At 38.2% G+C, this 19,104-nt stretch overlaps 1 protein-coding gene across 1 annotated transcript in view; it reads right to left on the minus strand.

The window, feature by feature from the left end:
* LOC137199883 (uncharacterized) overlaps positions 1-4,796 on the minus strand; it is a 28,688-nt gene extending 23,892 nt beyond the window's left edge. The window contains exons 1-18 of the mRNA XM_067614483.1: positions 4,641-4,796; positions 4,370-4,537; positions 3,939-4,138; positions 3,724-3,836; positions 3,428-3,534; positions 3,112-3,288; positions 2,595-2,803; positions 2,394-2,488; positions 2,258-2,283; positions 2,068-2,089; positions 1,947-1,974; positions 1,758-1,842; positions 1,491-1,637; positions 1,196-1,407; positions 989-1,092; positions 777-895; positions 506-673; positions 73-272 (exon numbers count right to left, since the gene is read on the minus strand). Coding sequence (XP_067470584.1) covers positions 73-272; positions 506-673; positions 777-895; positions 989-1,092; positions 1,196-1,407; positions 1,491-1,637; positions 1,758-1,842; positions 1,947-1,974; positions 2,068-2,089; positions 2,258-2,283; positions 2,394-2,488; positions 2,595-2,803; positions 3,112-3,288; positions 3,428-3,534; positions 3,724-3,836; positions 3,939-4,102 — 1,976 coding nt within the window. The 5' untranslated portion in view covers positions 4,103-4,138; positions 4,370-4,537; positions 4,641-4,796. The remainder of the gene's footprint in view (positions 1-72; positions 273-505; positions 674-776; positions 896-988; positions 1,093-1,195; positions 1,408-1,490; positions 1,638-1,757; positions 1,843-1,946; positions 1,975-2,067; positions 2,090-2,257; positions 2,284-2,393; positions 2,489-2,594; positions 2,804-3,111; positions 3,289-3,427; positions 3,535-3,723; positions 3,837-3,938; positions 4,139-4,369; positions 4,538-4,640) is intronic.
* Positions 4,797-19,104: the final 14,308 nt, after the last annotated feature.

Consider the following 19,104-nt stretch of genomic DNA (forward strand, 5'->3'; position numbering starts at 1 on the left):
TTACCCAGCCTCCCATTTACATGTAGTTCTTTGGAGCATTGCAGTCTCCTTTGTCTTTGAAATGCTACTCACACGACGTGGTAATTTGTGCAGGTTATGTCTGATGTTGCACTGTTGAGCATCGTTGGAGTGAAACTTGGGAGGACGGCAACCAGTTTCAGGTGGAACCAATTGAACCAGTCGCCTTCCTCGAAGTTCGTGAAATAGGGACTGATGATGACGAAGGTCCTATTCATTATGCGATCTCTCACAACAGGTTGGAAATCAGGGACCTGTCAAAGTGCGACACGAGAGGATTTAAACACCCCACAATTTTACATGTTGCAAATACACCCTGCATAATTAGCAACTTGGCAAAAATGCTAGAAAGGATGTGATGAAATATTTGATAGGAATGAGTCCCCTACAAGTGATTTTGAGATTAAGATACATATCTAAGTACTGACTATGCTAGGTTGAAAGCCCAGGACTGTCCTTTCTTCCACAGTGTCAGGGGGTAGCCTACCTTTCCATTTGCTGTCAGTTCTGTCAGGAATTCATCCACATTTTCCAGAGCATTGCCCTCCTCAAGGCGCTCAAACACAAGGTCGATCTGGGCTGTGTCATTCGAGGCCCCCGAGCTCAGTGTCAACTGTGCCACCTGAGTCGGAGTGAGCACTGACAACGTTTCGGCCTACGAAAGGGAAGCGATATGAAATCAAACAGCAGAAATAGCTGAACCATTGGTAGACACTTCAGTTTGGGCGAAGAATACTTCGACCGCAGTCGGCACTTACGATGGAGAAGTTGGGGTTGAGGGCTTGCAAATCCTGCAGGGTTGCGAAGCCAGAGAAGTTGCCGAGGTTTGCCTGTAGCCACTCTTTACTGCCTCCGCTAAATGAGACACAGCCAGGATCTGCAAAGAAGACGGAAACGTAGACGTTGGCGGGGTATTACCAGCACATTCTCTCAAGGCTTTAGCGAACTGAGCTTGAGCGCGTGCCTTTACCTGATGAGTCGTTCCGTGAAAGGAACGGTTTGATGAAATGAGTGAAGACTGCTCGCTGTCCTTCTCTGTCCATTGATGCCCTTTGGCTGCCGAATGCCTGGATGCTAAGATTTGAGAGAAGGCTTTTAACATCTGAACAACTACAACACTGCAGGTTCCTCTGCAATCTTGTTCCACACTGGAGCAATATGTCATGTATTTGCTTACACAGTGTGGTACGTTTGGCAGCTGAAGTCCTTGGAGCTGAGGCAGAGTAGGAAGTTGGTGGATGGAGAGGCCAAAAACGGACGAAGGTTTGTCTTGAACCATCTGCTGACGAAGTCATCACTCTGCAGTTGTGCCTGGCTGAAGTTGGCAATTCTCACCTCTCCAAGAGCCTCAAGAGCATGTGATAAGGATGAGTTGCTGCTGCTGGGGGCCTAGAATTGGGAAGATCATTTTGTTTGACACACAGTTCACACAGGGGAACGCCGTTGTGCTCAAATTGTGGTTTTGGATTTACCGTGGTGGCGAATGACGCAAGAGCCTGGTCGAGTGCAGTAGAAGCCTTTTGGAAGAAAAGCTTCCAGACCTCTACGGGGTATGTACTTTGTCTTTCCAGTGAGCAGTTCATCAGTGCGACCAAGTTGCTGGATGTCAGATGCGTAGCCTTAGAAAAGGAGAAAGAAAGCCACATCTCTCAGAACGTATGGAGATTTGTCTCAGGACGGCAATGTAGCAAAGGCCAAATCTCTCTCTGCCGTTCACGGCTTGCATAAAACAGTCTTACCGAGGAACAGGCATGCTCAGTGATGGTGAAATTGCACAGGGCTTCAGAGGAATCGCCGATTGCCTGGCTTTGTTCAAGTTGCCAGCTAGGAAAAACAATAAAAAGGAAACCATTGTCACCTCAGCTAGATTGTGTAAAAGAAATTCACCTACGCAAACTCCGCGCTGAACAAAACGGTAATTCACCCACCTCTCCACTCCAGCACAGATCAGGTCCTCTGTGAAAAGACAATATTCGTGCGTGAGATATTGTACCTTCAGAATGCGATTTTGTCATCCAGCTTGATATTTCTCGTATGTTACAGACTTACCATTGACCGGGGTCTCCTTGCACTGGAGAAAGGCAAAGCACAAATGTTAGTCCAGTGGCAACGGCTACTTTAAGTGAAAACACCTCAACACAGCCTCCTCAACAGATTTAATGTGCCAAATTCCTTCTGTCTAGATTGCCATCGAAACTGCTGTAACATCCATGTAACGTAGCCATAGAAATGAACTTACCGGGAAGGAATCTGGAGCCGAGCAACCTGTTTGAGAAAAAATGGAAAAGGAAACATGGCATCAATACAGAGTCATTACAGTAGTGCTAATCCTATTTTTCTGAAAAACTTTGTCAGCAGAGCGTTTTGTCACGTACGTTTGAATGTCTCCTGGAGTGCCTCAATGCTTGATGTCACGCCCTGTGAAATGTGCAGTGGCAGGGATTTCACACTTTGCCGAAGTCCAGTCAGTCTGAAGGAAGAAAACAGAAATTATCGTGACTTGTCTGGAGCCACAGTTTTATATGATGCATCCCCAAAATGTCTATCTGGGGACCTCAAACCATATCATCTCTTACATAGCTGCGTAGGATGCACAGCTGATGTCACGGGGGATCACCGCCAAAATGCCAGGACGAAGGCTCGCCATCACAGGAGCCAAATTGACCTGGAACCACCGCTCAAAGTCTTCAGGCTCAAAGACTTCAAATTCCGGAGCAAGGGCCGTCAAGGTCAGATTCAGGATGGTGTCTCGTACCTCTGGATTTCTTATGATGGTGATGTTTCTCTGGAAAATAAAAGGGATTCATCTTTCAGTTCAGGAGGACATTTTACCCTTCTGAAATCATTGTAGAAATGAGCGCAAGCTTGGTGACACACCTTTGCACATTAAGTGTATCAGCGCAGCGGTATGTCTCAAGGCATCATAGGCACCGATTCATTCAACACACTTATCAGAAACTTATCATTTTCAGTCCAATCTTGGCCCCGTATTAGCTTACGCAAAAATTCCTGGAGCCCAGGACAAGATTTACATGGCTTACTTGTCATCCAACTTCATAGGAAAATATGGCAATCTCAAAGTTAAGCATTCACCTGCTTGCTGATGTTTGTAAAAGCCTGGAAAAACTGATTGAGCAGCTCGTTATCAGGGGACTCTGTCAAGCTCCTGAACACCTTCCTTACGATGGCCTCGTCCTCCAAAGCGCCGCTGTCTGGATCTAGGATCAACTCAGCCTTCTGCTTTGCTGAGAGGGATTCCACAAGTGCCACCTGATGACACAAACAAAGCAGATATAGGGATTGCTTTCGTCTTTGACATGGCAAATCCACCCCTGTGTGCAGGCGTTCCAAGTTCTGAATAGCGTGCTGCTGTTTTCAGGGAAGAACGGTAGTGAAATGTAAGACTTACCACAGAGAGGTTGAAGACTTTGAGGTCAGAGTAGGTTGTGTACTCGGAAAATGGACCAAAGTTTGCTTCAAGCCACTCGGCATCACTCTCAATTCCCTGCCGGCAATCTAAGACATGTAGATCAACGTTAGCATAGGTGCAGTTTAGCAAGTCTTATTTTTCATAAATACACATGGGACAAGTCAAGTTCCAATCTCATTCTCTGCGCCATTCAAGCATATTTTTGTCACACTTTCAAATCCACGGACAAGCCCGCAGAAGCAACATCACGGCACAGTTTACTGTGTCAGCCCTACCTGGCCCGGTGATGACACTGGCAGATTTCCTCAGGTAGCCCAGGAGAACGTATGTGATTCCTTGTCGTCTATGCACCGGTATTGCAGGGAAAGCTCTGGCCATCCCTCTCACACTGCCAAGGGTGAAAAAAAACAATACATTTTTACCCAGCCTCCCATTTACATGTAGTTCTTTGGAGCATTGCAGTCTCCTTTGTCTTTGAAATGCTACTCACACGACGTGGTAATTTGTGCAGGTTATGTCTGATGTTGCACTGTTGAGCATCGTTGGAGTGAAACTTGGGAGGACGGCAACCAGTTTCAGGTGGAACCAATTGAACCAGTCGCCTTCCTCGAAGTTCGTGAAATAGGGACTGATGATGACGAAGGTCCTATTCATTATGCGATCTCTCACAACAGGTTGGAAATCAGGGACCTGTCAAGTGCGACACGAGAGGATTTAAACACCCCACAATTTACATGTTGCAAATAAACCCTGCATAATTAGCAACTTGGCAAAAATGCTAGAAAGGATGTGATGAAATATTTGATAGGAATGAGTCCCCTACAAGTGGTTTTGAGATTAAGATACATATCCAAGTACTGACTATGCTAGGTTAAAAGCCCAGGACTGTCCTTTCTTCCACAGTGTCAGGGGGTAGCCTACCTTTCCATTGGCTGTCAGTTCTGTCAGGAATTCGTCCACATTTTCCAGAGCATTGCCCTCCTCAAGGCGCTCAAACACAAGGTCGATCTGGGCTGTGTCATTCGAGGCCCCCGAGCTCAGTGTCAACTGTGCCACCTGAGTCAGAGTGAGCACTGACAACGTTTCGGCCTACGAAAGGGAAGCGATATGAAATCAAACAGCAGATATTGCTGAACCATTGGTAGACACTTCAGTGTGGGCGAAGAATACTTCGACCGCAGTCGACACTTACAATGGAGAAGTTGGGGTTGAGGGCTTGCAAATCCTGCAGGGTTGCGAAGCCAGAGAAGCTGCCGAGGTTTGCCTGTAGCCACTCTTTACTGCCTCCGGTAAATGAGACACAGCCAGGATCTGCAAAGAAGACGGAAACGTAGACGTTGGCGGGGTATTACCAGCACATTCTGTCAAGGCTTTAGCGAGGTCATATTACTTGATATAACTGATTTCAGATCAAAAAGATCATCTTCGGTGTAAAGATACTTTCTAAATGAACTAGGTCACATCTAGTTCAACAAGGTTGTTGTAGTTGTTTATATGATGAAAACTTTTAAAAGCTCTGATGCTACATTATGAGATCAGTACAATGATGAGGGTTACTTGCATTACCACTGTTTGCATTCTTCACATACAATCACCAAACCAGGTGGCTTTAAATTTGTCAGTCTGGAATCTGATTTATTTAAATAAATTGAAACACTTTTGTCACCCAACTATGTAATATAACATACACTATTTATAATCTAAAGTAATTATCAATATGTGTTTTGACATATTGAAATATTACCATGCATTTGGAATACATAGTGACCAGTCACCACATCTATTATAATAGATAACAGTAACATTATCAGCTCATCCCAGTGCTATGTGGGAGAACTGATCTATTGGTGCTGTGTAAATAAAGTAAAAAAAGTGGCAGAAGTTTATTTTATTCTATCATGTGTTAATCCTTCAGGCTATAAGTTATATTATAAAACTGGTCAGATATTAATTGCTAAAATATTGGTGTAAGGTGATCACAAACAGCAGATGTCAATGAGACACAATGCAAAAATATCCCCACTTCCAGTGTAGAAAGGAAGTTAAATGACAAAATTAAGGAGTCAAAGCACTTCCCTGTTGCTGAAATGCATAAGGTCAACATTATACACCCTTTGATTCATTTTCATTTCACACATTTAGCACATATTCTTCATCTTTTTACCTGGTAAATTCTTTCTTGACAGGTAGACTTGAATGAAGTGTATGTAGATAAGTTTTCTCTCCATTCTTTGAGAAGTCTCCACTTCGTTGCTCATAGCCTCAATCCTTGAAAATACACTTTCATTATACTTTCTCTCACAAGAACAAATATGTACAGTATATCATAAGTCACAAAATAGGAACATTAACCTTAGTCCTACCAACTGGGATACCCGCAGACCCCAGAGGTAAACTTTTTGTCATATCTGACAGGTGCTTTATTCTATTATTCCAACTTTTCATCACTCTGTTAATCATTTTTTTCCTAATGACGTCATATCATTGTTTTCTGTTTCTGTTTTAATTAGAGCTTTTTTTTAAAATACCAATGTATTGGGGTCCTGGGGGACCCCATTCAAAATTCCACCAATGCAGTTTTAATAGATGGAACTATTTACTGAGTTTGTGTTTGCCATGATTGGGAATTTAAAGTATCACATACTATCAGGGGGATAGGGGTACTCTGTGAGTCATTTTGAAGGAGATAGACAGATTTCCTCATGTGGGTGGGATAAAAGCTACAATTTGTATTAAAGAGAAGTATATATTTTCATTTACACAGTATGTAAAATAACTGTAACTTTCCTAAAATAATAAGAATCTGTTTTTATTACATAACTAATAATGTTTTGAAAAAAAACATTTTGGTATGATGGTTGTTTCTTACAGTAATTTATTCTTGGGGTCTCCAGGGACCCCAGTTGGTGGTCCTTATATGTTAAATATATTGGTAGGATGAAGGTCCAAAAGCATGTCTACAAGACAGTAAGTATTTTTGAACACCTTCTTAATTTCTATGCATTACTGAACTCTTACAGAGCATGTTATTTTGTAACCGCAATCAAGGTAGGCCCATTGATAAAGCAACAAGAGAGGGGGCCAGATTTACTATGGCATGTCCCAAAGACATTTATGAAATAGTCATTGCATGTCATTTGTGCGAGTGTTTGCAAGGTGTCCCTCTCTCCTAATTGCATATGCATTTAAGGGAGTGTTGTGAAGATAGGAGGGGACAAGTTCACTTACATTTCTTGGAAAGAACTGCAGGTGAAGTTCTGACTGCTCAGCTGGACCAGGAAGTTTTTGTCGACATAGGGCAAAAGTGGAGCCATCTTAACTGAGAACCACAGTCTGATGAATCTTGAGTCAGTGTGGTTACCCAGTCTTAGACTGTCCAAAACTCCAAATATATCCAGAACATTGAATCCAGACTCATTGGTGCCCTGTTATAAAACAAAGTTGTAATGAACCTTTTTCCAAAAGCAGTAAAACATATTTTTCATATCAACATCTTGAGTACAGGAAACTCAAAATTGTAAATAGGTGTTAATTGCTGTATAATAGTGAGCTTGCTATTAGGAAATGTAGTTACTTTCCAACAATAGTGTTAGCCCACCACCAAACATTAAGACTTAAGAGTCAATATACTATCACTCCTGAATTGATTGATATATATTTTAGTATAACAGAGGGCACAACACTATATCTAATCTAAGTTATTAATGTTTTCTATGCAAAATAAAGATATTTTCATAAAAATCTTTAATTCATCACTTATGAATGTGGCTATACTTTACTTAGAATAGGAATTGGCCCACTGAACTTAAACAGGTAAAGTCTGATGCCACAACACTATTTATGATTCTGTAGGAACATAATGGTTCCACAGTCATTAGATTTTGCCCCCACTTTAGTCACTTTTGAGTATAAAACTGGATACTATTTTAACAAATCTCAATTAGTTTTTGTAGACATTTGCTAATGTCTGACTTTTGATGTTCCCTGCAAATGGAAGTGGGTGTATGTGTTTGAATAGGCTTGTTGGGCATTGAGGGCTTAATTTGTCAATAATTAAACTCAATTGAATTCCAAAATATAACAAAAAGTGGGGACTATTGATAAATGTGGCCAATTTTTTTACCAGGTCAAAGAAGACTTTTAAAGTAGACTCCACAATCCGTCTGAGGTTTCGTTCCAACTCCCTGGACTTGTCTTCTAGTAAGCTTCCATTTTTACCCCTTTTACAGGATATTTCACTGGCCAGTGAGTCCACTGCAGCAGAAATCTAGGGAGAATGAAGATGCAATACACACCAGCATGGGAGTGACTGTTCTGGCTTAATGTTAGCAACTGAACACAAGGGGGTGTCATTTATCAAGACTGCACAGTGGTGACTTTCAAGAGTTACTCAGATTAATTGGTTTATGGGGCATTTTGAATTTCCTTGTTCCTGCTACTTATGTGAATTCTATAACACTTACTCTGTGAGTTGCATCTCGTAGATTTTCTGCATCGCAGGTTTCCTGGAAAGCATTGCTTGGAGTGGTAGTTTTGCTTTTAGACGAAAATAGAATGGTGTAACAGAAATTAAATCTTGAACACTAAAGTAAACAATTATATTCTTGCTGAACATTACCATGAATAACAATTTTAACAGTGTTATCTAAAATTTGCATACTGACCTGTTTTCAGTTGTCAGTGGACCTGGCCATACAAATATAAATAACATTGTGATTTATTACACTCTCATATATTTAACAGTCATTTTATTTATTATCATGATATTATAAACGTTTAAGGTTTCTCCTTACCTGATGTTGTATTTGACTGGAATACAAAATTATAGAAAAACACATTCATTCAATATGTTATACAGATGAGACATACAAAACTGAGTGTGACGATGCAAGAAAAACAAAACAAAAAACAAATAGACTTACGCTTGCAGAGACCAGTGTTGATATACATACTGAGGGAATGAAAAAAAAAATTTCTTATTTAAATATCATGTGTACCATCAAAACAGTAAGTGAACCTCATCTGAATTTTGGTAGAGTACAATAAAAAAGGGGACACTTACCAACTCCAAGAGTTGAGAGTAGCAGAACTGAAGTTCTGGGGCCCCCCATTGTGAGGACACTGCTCTGTTCACTTCTTTATTCGCACACCATAAGTGACCTTTAATTTATGTTGTTGCAATTTGAGAAGAAGAATAATACTACAGAAAAGGAAAATAATCATAGTCAAGTACTGTATGTGCATCCCTTGGCAGTTTTAAATGATGAGGAAATAAACAATTTGGAATAATACCAATAATAATTTTGACACTGTATTGTATGAAAACAATGTGGACAAAATATTAGTAACACCTTTCAGTATAATGCAGGAAAACAAGTACAGCCTCAAAACTAAAACATGTAGTCAACTAATACTCGAACAATTAAAGTAGTAATCACAAAAAAAACATTTTAAGTATTGCATTGCATTACATCCAAAAGGTGTCTCTATTTTTGTGGTCAGAAATTTCAGTTTCAATAAAAACTAAAATCTAATGTGCAAAAAGTACAATCGTTTAATTTTAAATGGTAGCACTCATATTTTAATTCTCTCATATTTCACATAATATCTCAGTTTTAATATTTCAATTGTATTTACATTTTCAATAGAAATTAAACATGAAGGTAGAAAATACCATGAAACAACATTTTGAATGGATAATTGAGCTCACTCAACACTTAAGTAATAAGTTATATCAAGCAATTTATATTTTGTAAACAATATTCATTGCAAGACCCATGCTTTGTCAGCTATATACAATCAAAAAATGATAACTGTGAAGTGATCTTAGTTGCTTAGAATAAATTATTTTACCTATTCCTAAACAGTAAAAAGAAGTTATGAGAATTCACCAATTATTTATTTCAGTACATCTACTTTAAAGATTAACAGGGATAGCAGATTATGTCAGACAAACTGATACATGATAGATCTACAACAGGTTGAGCTCACCTCTCTATCTCCTTTGCCAGTGTCAGTGACAAGTGAGGATTGCAATCAGGGGTGAGGCAGGTATATACCAGGTGGAGCACACAAATCATAGCTGAACTTCAGAAATGAGGCTGTAACAAAAGTGTGAACACATTTCTCAGAAGGTTTGGTAGGAAGGTGGAAAATTCCATTATGATAAAATCAGTACATTGTGAAAGCTTGTCACTCTGATTTATAATTAGATTAATACATAGCACAATATAAAACACAGAAATTATGGGCTATGTCTTTCATAGATGGTCATTATTATATTACTATTATTATTGTTTTTGTTTATAGAAATGCAATTGCTTTGTATAATAGTTAACTGATAATTCCCCATATCTAAATGACAAAACAGATCATTTGTGCCTTCCAAAACAACCAATATGATGAGTCAGTCATGGTTAAGGTTAGGTGAACAACACCATCATGGTTAAAGTTAGGGAAAGTTTGCCTTTACGATCAAGATAATCCAAAGTTAATTGTTGTTAGGGGATCAGACTGCCATCTTTGATCCCCCCGAACCCTTTCCCTAACACCCTGTCTACAGTACACAGGATGGACTTTAGCCTTATATTTCTGTGTCCATCTGACAGACCAAATACACTTTATTTTTAATCAATGCAGCTGTCTACATTGGTGTAACAGCTTGCACTTCACTAATACTTTACATGAACAACTGCCACATGAAACATTTGTTTTAGGCTTCTAGCCTGTTTTCTTCTGATTTACACATGTAAGTGCATGCGTTGTGTATTGGGCTGTGGCCACTATGTTTCTGAGTGCATGTCAATGACTGGCTAATATTTTGTGTATTTAGACACATTTGGAAAACTGCAGCTGCTGTTGTGCTGATGGCTTGCAGCTTAAAGGTTCATTTCCCCACACTGAGCACCAATAAGAATATGATGCAACAGGAATGATGAAATATTCAGAAGAGCAATTTTCTTTGGTGTCTTTGTTTGACACTACCAGTCTGGGGTGCCAAAGTCCACATATAGTTCATTAAATATACTTGGCAAGCATGGGTATGGATACTGGAAAATTGAAAAGAGAGCTTAAATCCGCCCCCTTTCTAAGCTAGTCTCCATAGCCCCTCCGATGATGCAGTCTTGTCCCATCCTCTTTTGTTCATTCATATCATTCAACTTGTCGTTAAAGAGTATTGAACAAATCCCGGTGAAAGTATAAAGTCAGCTCTGTGTGTTTTCTGGTTCATTCACCCATTTTAACACTAGGCAAATCCCACAGTTGGTCTTCAGGCTGCGCATAAGGAAATTACAGTTCTTAGTTGTTAGCAGAGCAGAAATCCTGAGCCAGCTTTTTGTTGGCACACAATACATTTTTACACATTTTTCATTTAATTAGTTGAGTGATTTTCTAAATGAGCCAAAACTTACCCTTAAGTCTTAGAAAATGTATTGATTCATTAATGACCATGCATGCCACTCATGAATCTGTACATTCAAAAACAAGTAGTATGCTAGCAAACAGATACAAGGGCTGGTATGATTGACTGAATTCAAATTGGACTAATACTTTATACTTTACAGACCCCAATCAAAATGCTTACTGATCAATGGTATATAAGCTCATTATGATGAAATTTACAGTCTGGGTTATTATGAGTTACATAGCAGAAGTAAGTTTTGTCCCATCGTATTTGTAACTCAGCACTTGTATACTGTTTACAGTACAAACTTTAGTCAAATATAAAAAAGCCCAGTATTGCACACTGATCAACAGAGTTCTCATCAACAAAGTATTATGATAATTGCATTAAAGTCTATGGAGGCCCATTTGCTACCATTGTATTTATAACTCGGTGACTAAATACACTAGAAACTCCCATGCTATTGCAATTGTACATGCAAGTCATATGCATTTTCTTCAAGAAATGATTCTCTAGTTGAAGATAACCTGTTAAGTGACTGCCCTTTACCCTGCCCTGTTTTCACTGGGCTTAAACATTTTCTTTAGTGATTGATACATTGAAATGTAATTCAGAAAATCATGTATTCCTGCCTCCAGAGAACCCTTGAGAAATACTACATAAAATGAAATCTGCCCAAGACCTGTTGCTCATTTGGCACAGGAAACACTGGTACAACTGGAGTGATGAGTTTCAGTGTTGTAAATAACAGTACAGTTCACAAGTACAGACTACAGTTCCCTGCAGCAGCTGTCATGTTCATGGTGTTTGGGACATATGTCCTCCCTGAGCAGACGAAGATTAGAGAACATTTAATATCTTACATTTATCACAAGAACATGTCTGGCAGACAGTGGCAATATTCATTCAAATGGACAAAATGATTGGAAGTGCAGTAGAGATGGGATAAAACTGTCCCATATATTGTGAAGGAATCATGATGTGTTAAAGAAACCTTGGAAACTTGGAAAATGTCAAAAGCATTTAAAGCAGGACTAACCATTAAATTTCTGTCTAGGTTGTATCATCTTTTTCAAGACACAAGACACACTGTTTAAATTTATTAGAAGACAGTCAAAAAAGTCTTTGGTCACACTTATTTGGCCCTTGCCATTAGTTTACCTACAATTCCATGTTTCCAGCATTTGTTATATTAACAGAGCTTGAACACATTACTTGAAGGCAATGCCATGACACCAGTTCATGTGAAAATAAGACAGCTGATCATGTTCAGGTTCAGATTTTCAGTAAACAGAAATAAAGAGTAAGAGTAAACAAACCTGTCAGTCAACAGCAAATACACCTGTCAGCATTCCACTATAGGCAACACCTTGATGATGCCTCTAACTCCCAATGAATTTGACACACCCCAAGACTGAAACCACAGTCAAATTACAGTACAGTACTGGTGTTTATTGGTGCAAAGTTACTATGGTGTAATGACAAACAGTTGGTACAATATGTAATTGATGTAGTCTGTGATATATCCCAGGGTATATTCCAATTAATAATTTAAAGCCATTATAAAACATCCGATCTTAAAAGATCACATATACACAAATATTGCACTGTACATGCTTTACTCCCACAGATACAGAACATGCATACTACAAGTATAGTTCCATCCAGATGTGGATGTTTTAAACAGTCAAAAAGATGACAAAATAGCTAATTATTCGTTTGCTGTTAAAATATTGACCAGAGCACTTATCAAGGTTACACAATTAACTAGGTGTAATATTTCTGTAACTCTAGAGGTACATTATGGCATTTTCCATTCCTGTCTTTTCATGTTCAAATTCAAAATGCAAGTAAATGGAACCTTGTTGCCACATCTCATCACTATATTATACTTTACACATTAACACATTTCATACTATAGATTTCCCATCACTATACACATTGGAGTACGTCCTAATCCTACAAACGTTTTATTCATTGTCTTTCTATTTCTTGATTTTGGAGGAATGCAAATGTTGAAAGTGACTTAGCGAAGTGGATTATGCTGCAGGTGTGATTTAAAGTTCTGTGGCTATTTTCATACTTCCCTCCACCATAAAAACATTACTGTTCAAAACCATTGTAACTGACATTAATGTAAGGTCACTACAGCTGCTATTTTTGTAGAGGGAGTTGGGCAAGTCTTACAGTAACATTTTCAGCCTGTAGAGGTTGGCTGTTACTGATATTCAAAGATAAAGTGTAAATAGCATGGATAAAGTATGACTTTAAATGACCGCAGTTTTATTGAATCACTCATTCTTGTTTTTGTGACACTAACAAAACTTCTACATCACATTCAAATTGGAGGCCCTCAAACACTAAATCTGTTCATATGGTACACAGAAAGTAAATATATTATTATCAAGCAATGGCCGAACCTTCTTTCAACTCCAATAGAGTGATTATTGTAGCTGTTCTCTCAGGTGGTATAATCAAGGGTAGCATGCAGGCATCCATGAAAAAGAAGAGTTATGGAGGTTGAAGTGAGTTAGAAGCAGTAAGCTAGCTAGTTGAAATCTAAAGATGATATGCCATGTTCTGGCTGAGGAGGTATTTCTAAAAAAAACCCCAAAAATGTACAGGACTGCTATAAATTTGAATGTAAATAAAGATGAAAAACTAAAGAGTAAAGTTAGGCTAGTTGACATATCTGCCAGCCCCTGGCTAGCAACAGAAGTATCCTTAAGCTAATATAAACACAGCACTGGTATTGTCTTTCAGATGTGTTAGGGTTAATGTGAATTGTTTTCAATATAGGTGCACGTTGAGGGTGCACCCATATAGCAGCCTTGTTGATTTGGGTGTAGAAAAATCGTATGCATCACACAGTGATAACATATACTCACAGTGTGCTGTAGTACTACTGAAAAATTATGATCCTAAGCTTTATCTCCATACCAAAATCTTAGTTGGCTTCATTTTTTCTGAAGTGTTCAAATATTGGTGTTCGGGACACTGTGAGCCTGGTGGCTGTACACCATGAATTTTTAGAAGCTATAAATGAATTACACTAATAAGAGGCCATTAAGTTGAGATAGTATTCTCACTTCAATTACTATTACTCATTTTATTACCCATTTTATACTATTATTCCAGCTAGAATCAAAAGACCTGTCAACCAGGAGGACAAGGAATGGGCACTGGCATCCTCATCACAGCCTGGGCATTTTACTGGGATGGGGTGAATTTTGAGTCCAGAAACTCTTCAGGTATGACTTATGTCTTTTGCACTTTGATATGCCCTCAGTGTTACTAGAAACATCACAATTACACTAAATTACATCAGTGACAATTTAGCTAGGGTAAAGTCATCCCACACTCAATAATTTTGTAAAATTTTGTAATTTTTGCAAGTATTTTCATCATTTCTCATAATTTGAACCAGGGGTGTCAAACTGGTTATTAATTACTAACTCCGTGAGGAGATACCTGTGAGAGAAGGGAGATACATAAAACATGCAGGGCAGTAGGTCTCCAGGAGCAGGGTTGGTGACCACTGGTCTAGGTGAACTATCTCTCATATTTTGGATTTCTTTTTATAACAGGTTGGCATATCGCCAGAAATGGATCACAGCAAGCAACTTGGGTTTGGTCTTGGCAGCTTTCAAGCGGAAGTCTTACCCTCCTTCCTTATTCAAAACCCTGCTTGGCCAATACAACCTCAACGAAGGATCTAAAGTAAGTTGTGGGTAATAAGTGATTATTTAAACTGAAGGCATCTGTGTTCCTAAGATTACACTTAATAAGTCAGTGGTCACCAACCCTGCTCCTGGAGAGCTACTGCCCTGCATGTTTTAAGCATCTCCCCACTCTAACACACCTGATCACCTAATTCTCCCTCCTTCCCAGCATAATTAAAAAATGCAGCAACGGACTGCAGGGCAATGACTGTGGGGGACGTGGCCTCGTGGCTATGTAGTATGTCACACGGGAGGTTTTTCAAGACATAGATAAGTCCCAAATAGTCGACTCTGTGTCAGCATTGGCCTTGCAAGGTTCAGAGCTGATTTAAAACAAACAAAACATGTTGAACCATTTCAAACCGATGAAATGGCGATATTTATACATTTGGTGTCAATGTCAGTATTAACACCAGCATTGATGTGCTTCATCACAGTACAGGCAAATAATTTAGTTTACAACCAGAAAAAACATGTTTAAGTGTGCAGTACCTCTTTAATGGCAATCTCACTGATAGTTGTTGAGATAATTCACTCAAAACCACAGATGTGAACGTCATGGTGGAGTCAGGGGATAGTGTTCAGGATTCATGCTCTAGGCACCATGAGTATCTATACCAAATTCCATGGCAATTCATCCAATAGTTGTTGATATTCCAGTCTGGAACAAAATAGTGGGCTACCAGACGAACATTGCCATCCGTAGATCCACACCACTAGCAATTTTGTCCCCCAACACTTTGTAAGAGCATTTGGAGGGGATCTTCTAATTCTAGGAGGAGTGATTACAATAAGCAAAAGCACTTTCAGTGTTTATATGAGCGTCTGACTGTTGTTAAGACTTGAAATAGCGAACATATCCTTCAACAGTACATTGTTCTGCATTTGATCCATTGAACAGTTTGTTCCTTGAAACTCATTCCACTGCATTTTCAAACTTTCATTTTAGTTCTTGGAATTCAAAACTCATCTAACTTGAATTATTAAATCTGTCTATCCTCAACATAGGCTCAATGTTGTGATACATAGCTCAGTGATGAATCAAACCAATCATAGCATCAAATGTTTGTACTTCCCAACAACGTACATACTGTTACCTCAATTAACTTCTTCAGATCATTCTGTCAGGTGGAGCTATGAGTCATGTTCTTGGCAACATGAAGATTTCTTTTTTCTGTTTATTCATTAGCAAGTGGCATGTATGACTAATTTGGCAAGATTTCAAAAATGAAAGGTAAGTCAACCCTTGACTCACGTTGCTCACTCTTTGTTAACAATACCTTTCCTGAAGTAAACAAAATATATCGTGCAATGTTCAGCAACTTAGAACTATCACAGTGATTTATTAATTTGAAAATATGTTGTTTTTTTACGTTGTGTTCAGAAGTTGATATCAATCAAGAGGAATACTGTCATGTTTAGGCCAGTAAAAGCTGGGATGTATAAAGTAATTTCAAGTCACATAAAAACGTGCAATGTAAGGCAAGCATGACAAAAAGTGCTTTGATTTACAGTTTAGTGTGTAATATATGTTTAATTCAACTTACTTGTTAAATATTGTAATTGAAGAGGTAATAAAAGTCTATCAAATGTTAAAGAAGTATATTGACAGCTATAATTAAATTTTAAAAAATCAAATGAAGTTTCATTTAAAAAGTCACTTATTTCATGTTTCGAAACACAATCAGCATAATCATGAAATATACATAAAGAAACCAAAGTTAGCAATGTTTCCCTGAGTTTGGTTATGAAACAATGGAGCATTTCTGTGTCCACTGCATTGTCCGCAACTCAGTGATGATTCCCTGTAAAAAAAAAAACAAAAACAAAAAAAAAACAAAGAAAAAACATGGTTATGGATATTTTTAACACCAGTCAATGGCAGTCAATCATTCCATCCTATGAACCATTGTATTAACAAGCTCTCACACCTTAACTTTCATTCTTTCATATAATTTACAAAGACTGACAGGTCCTGTCATGTTAACGCCCAATTTTTACGACATAGAATCTACCGGATCTTACCGAGTCAGATTTATGTGTGGACCTTTACAGAACAGAGACTGTGCTTATTGAAACATGACACTGACATGTAAAATTGCCAGCACTAATTACAGTAATTATTGAAACATCAAAGCATAGGTTTTGTTTTAACTTTGGTGGGGACATTTTTTGTCAGACGGCCAAAATAGTTGTGTACGTGCACTTGGTATCCATCTCTATTTTTCTTTCATATGCGCAAGTGCACAAACACATGAAGAGCATGACTCTGCAAAATGTTTACTTTATTGAATATGTATTTGGTGACTTGCCTGGAACCAGACTTTTATCGTTGACTTTTCTCAGATTTTTATGTTTTATTTTACTTAACTACTTAACTATAAATCTCAGAACAAAATTAATATTTAAAATTGACATTTCATAGAATGTCACAATAAAAGTTACACATAAACATAAACAACAACATAAAAGTATAAAAGCCTGTAGGTAATGTGTTACTCTGTTTGAACCAACTTTCTGTTATGTTTTCAAATTCTGCAACTCTGTGTTTCTTTCAGTTTGTTGGTTTGGGCAACACAGATGAAGAATTTCATGACAGAGTCACAGCAATGCTCAAATCTACCTTTAAATCATCTCAAAAGTGTCTATCAGTATTATAATTTTATTTATTTTAAAAAATGTTCACATCTTAATGACACATATACAATAATAACTCTGCTAAAGATCTACTAAAAGAGGAGAGATGGCATTAAATTTTCATTCGAGCACGGCTAGGTGTGCTGTCATGCTGATTTGAGCATGTTCTAAATATCTAGTTGACCAATCAGATTGCTTGGTTGTGTTGTATAATCTGTATTATACAATCTGTATTATACAACATGTAGTTCTGACCAAGCAATCTGATTGGTCAACTAGACATTTAGAACATGCTCAAATCAGCATGACAGCACACCTAGCCGTGCGGAAGGCGTAAGCGCCTCATTCCTGACCGCATCACAGTCGTGCCAACAATGACGGTAAAGCACACCCTCTCGTGTAATATTGCTTAATTACAGAACATACTTATTAGCTAAGATTAGCTGTTTCTGACACTTTGGTTCTTCTTTAAAAATGACCTGAAGTCTTAATTGACTTTGAGAGGACGTATCACCAACAGTAATACAATAATTTAATTAAACAACTTATCAAGCAACAATCACAAATTAGCTACCGACACCTCACACATGAAATTTAAATATAATATCAACTGACCAATGTTAGTTTTGTCCAGTGAAGTCGTTTTCAATTCTGTGACATTTGAAAGGTTGAAATATAAATAGTATCTGCTTAAGATTCATCACCGTTCATTCATCACCGACTCCACTGCTGCTGTTGGGCTGGTCGTCAACACATAAAACAGCTTGAAGTTGAGGGTTGCCAGATCATCAGGTCGGGTATCCCCCATATCCTGCTCTTTTACTCTTTGTCATAATAAGCCACCTTTTGCAGAAAACACAGAAACCTGGCAACTCAGCATATATCTTACTGTTAACATTATGTGGAGTTAAAATGGAGAGATTGTTTGAGATCTCTAAAAATATTGGTAGGGACAATTCAGCAACACCTTGACATTCGTCCATACCCAAATCTACGCCCATACTCTGAAGCTCACTATTTAACATGATCTTGTTTGTTTAATCCATACAAAAAACTCAGTGTAAAAACAAGTAGTTGAGGTTTTACAGGTGGTTATGTTCCAGACTATTTCTTGGACAGGAGCAATAAATTCCTGCAGTCATGTCGTCACCATGAGGTTGCCTGGCAACCAGTGGAGACTTCAGGAAGTCAGTTAGAGTTCCAGTCTTTATGCTAAGCCAGGGTAACCAGTTGCTGGCATTGGACAGAAATGAGAGTGGTAACGATCTTCTGATTTTGAGACAAGCTACTTGACTTTGACACTTTCAATGTGTGACTTTGTTGACTGATGGTATGATCAGATCTGAGTATAGATAGTATAGATCTTGCACTTAACTTGGTTTTTATCCCTTATTGTTGCATTCAAATAATTGCTGCTGGTTTACTCCTGTTCTTATTCTTTGACTATTGTATCTCTTATTTATTTCTTATTTATTTCTTATCATTTTTAAATTTTAATGGTTGTCTAAATGTTTGATTTGTGACACTTTTGTTTTTATTGACCCATGCAAAAAAGTGATTCTGCTCTCGTTGGACCACCCTATATACAGTAAATAAAGGTTGAATGAATGAAAGGATGAATTCAAAGTACCTGAGATTAGACTTCTAGAGCAACCACAAGTACTGTAGATTAAAATGAGCTTTGTGTGAGTACTTGAACAATCTGAATAATTTAAGGTGCCCGAGAAATGCTGTCATAATAAGGACAGTGCCAAGTACAAGCTAAAGAAAAAACAGGCTGCCATCATGGTCGAAATGGCATGTTTGTGTTACATTTCTTTTCTCATCTTTACATAATTATATAAATAATTATATAATTCTATTATAATTATATATCTCATAGTTTTCTCATG

This window comes from Thunnus thynnus, chromosome 16 (genome assembly GCF_963924715.1).
Source record: "Thunnus thynnus chromosome 16, fThuThy2.1, whole genome shotgun sequence".
Lineage (NCBI taxonomy): Eukaryota > Metazoa > Chordata > Actinopteri > Scombriformes > Scombridae > Thunnus > Thunnus thynnus.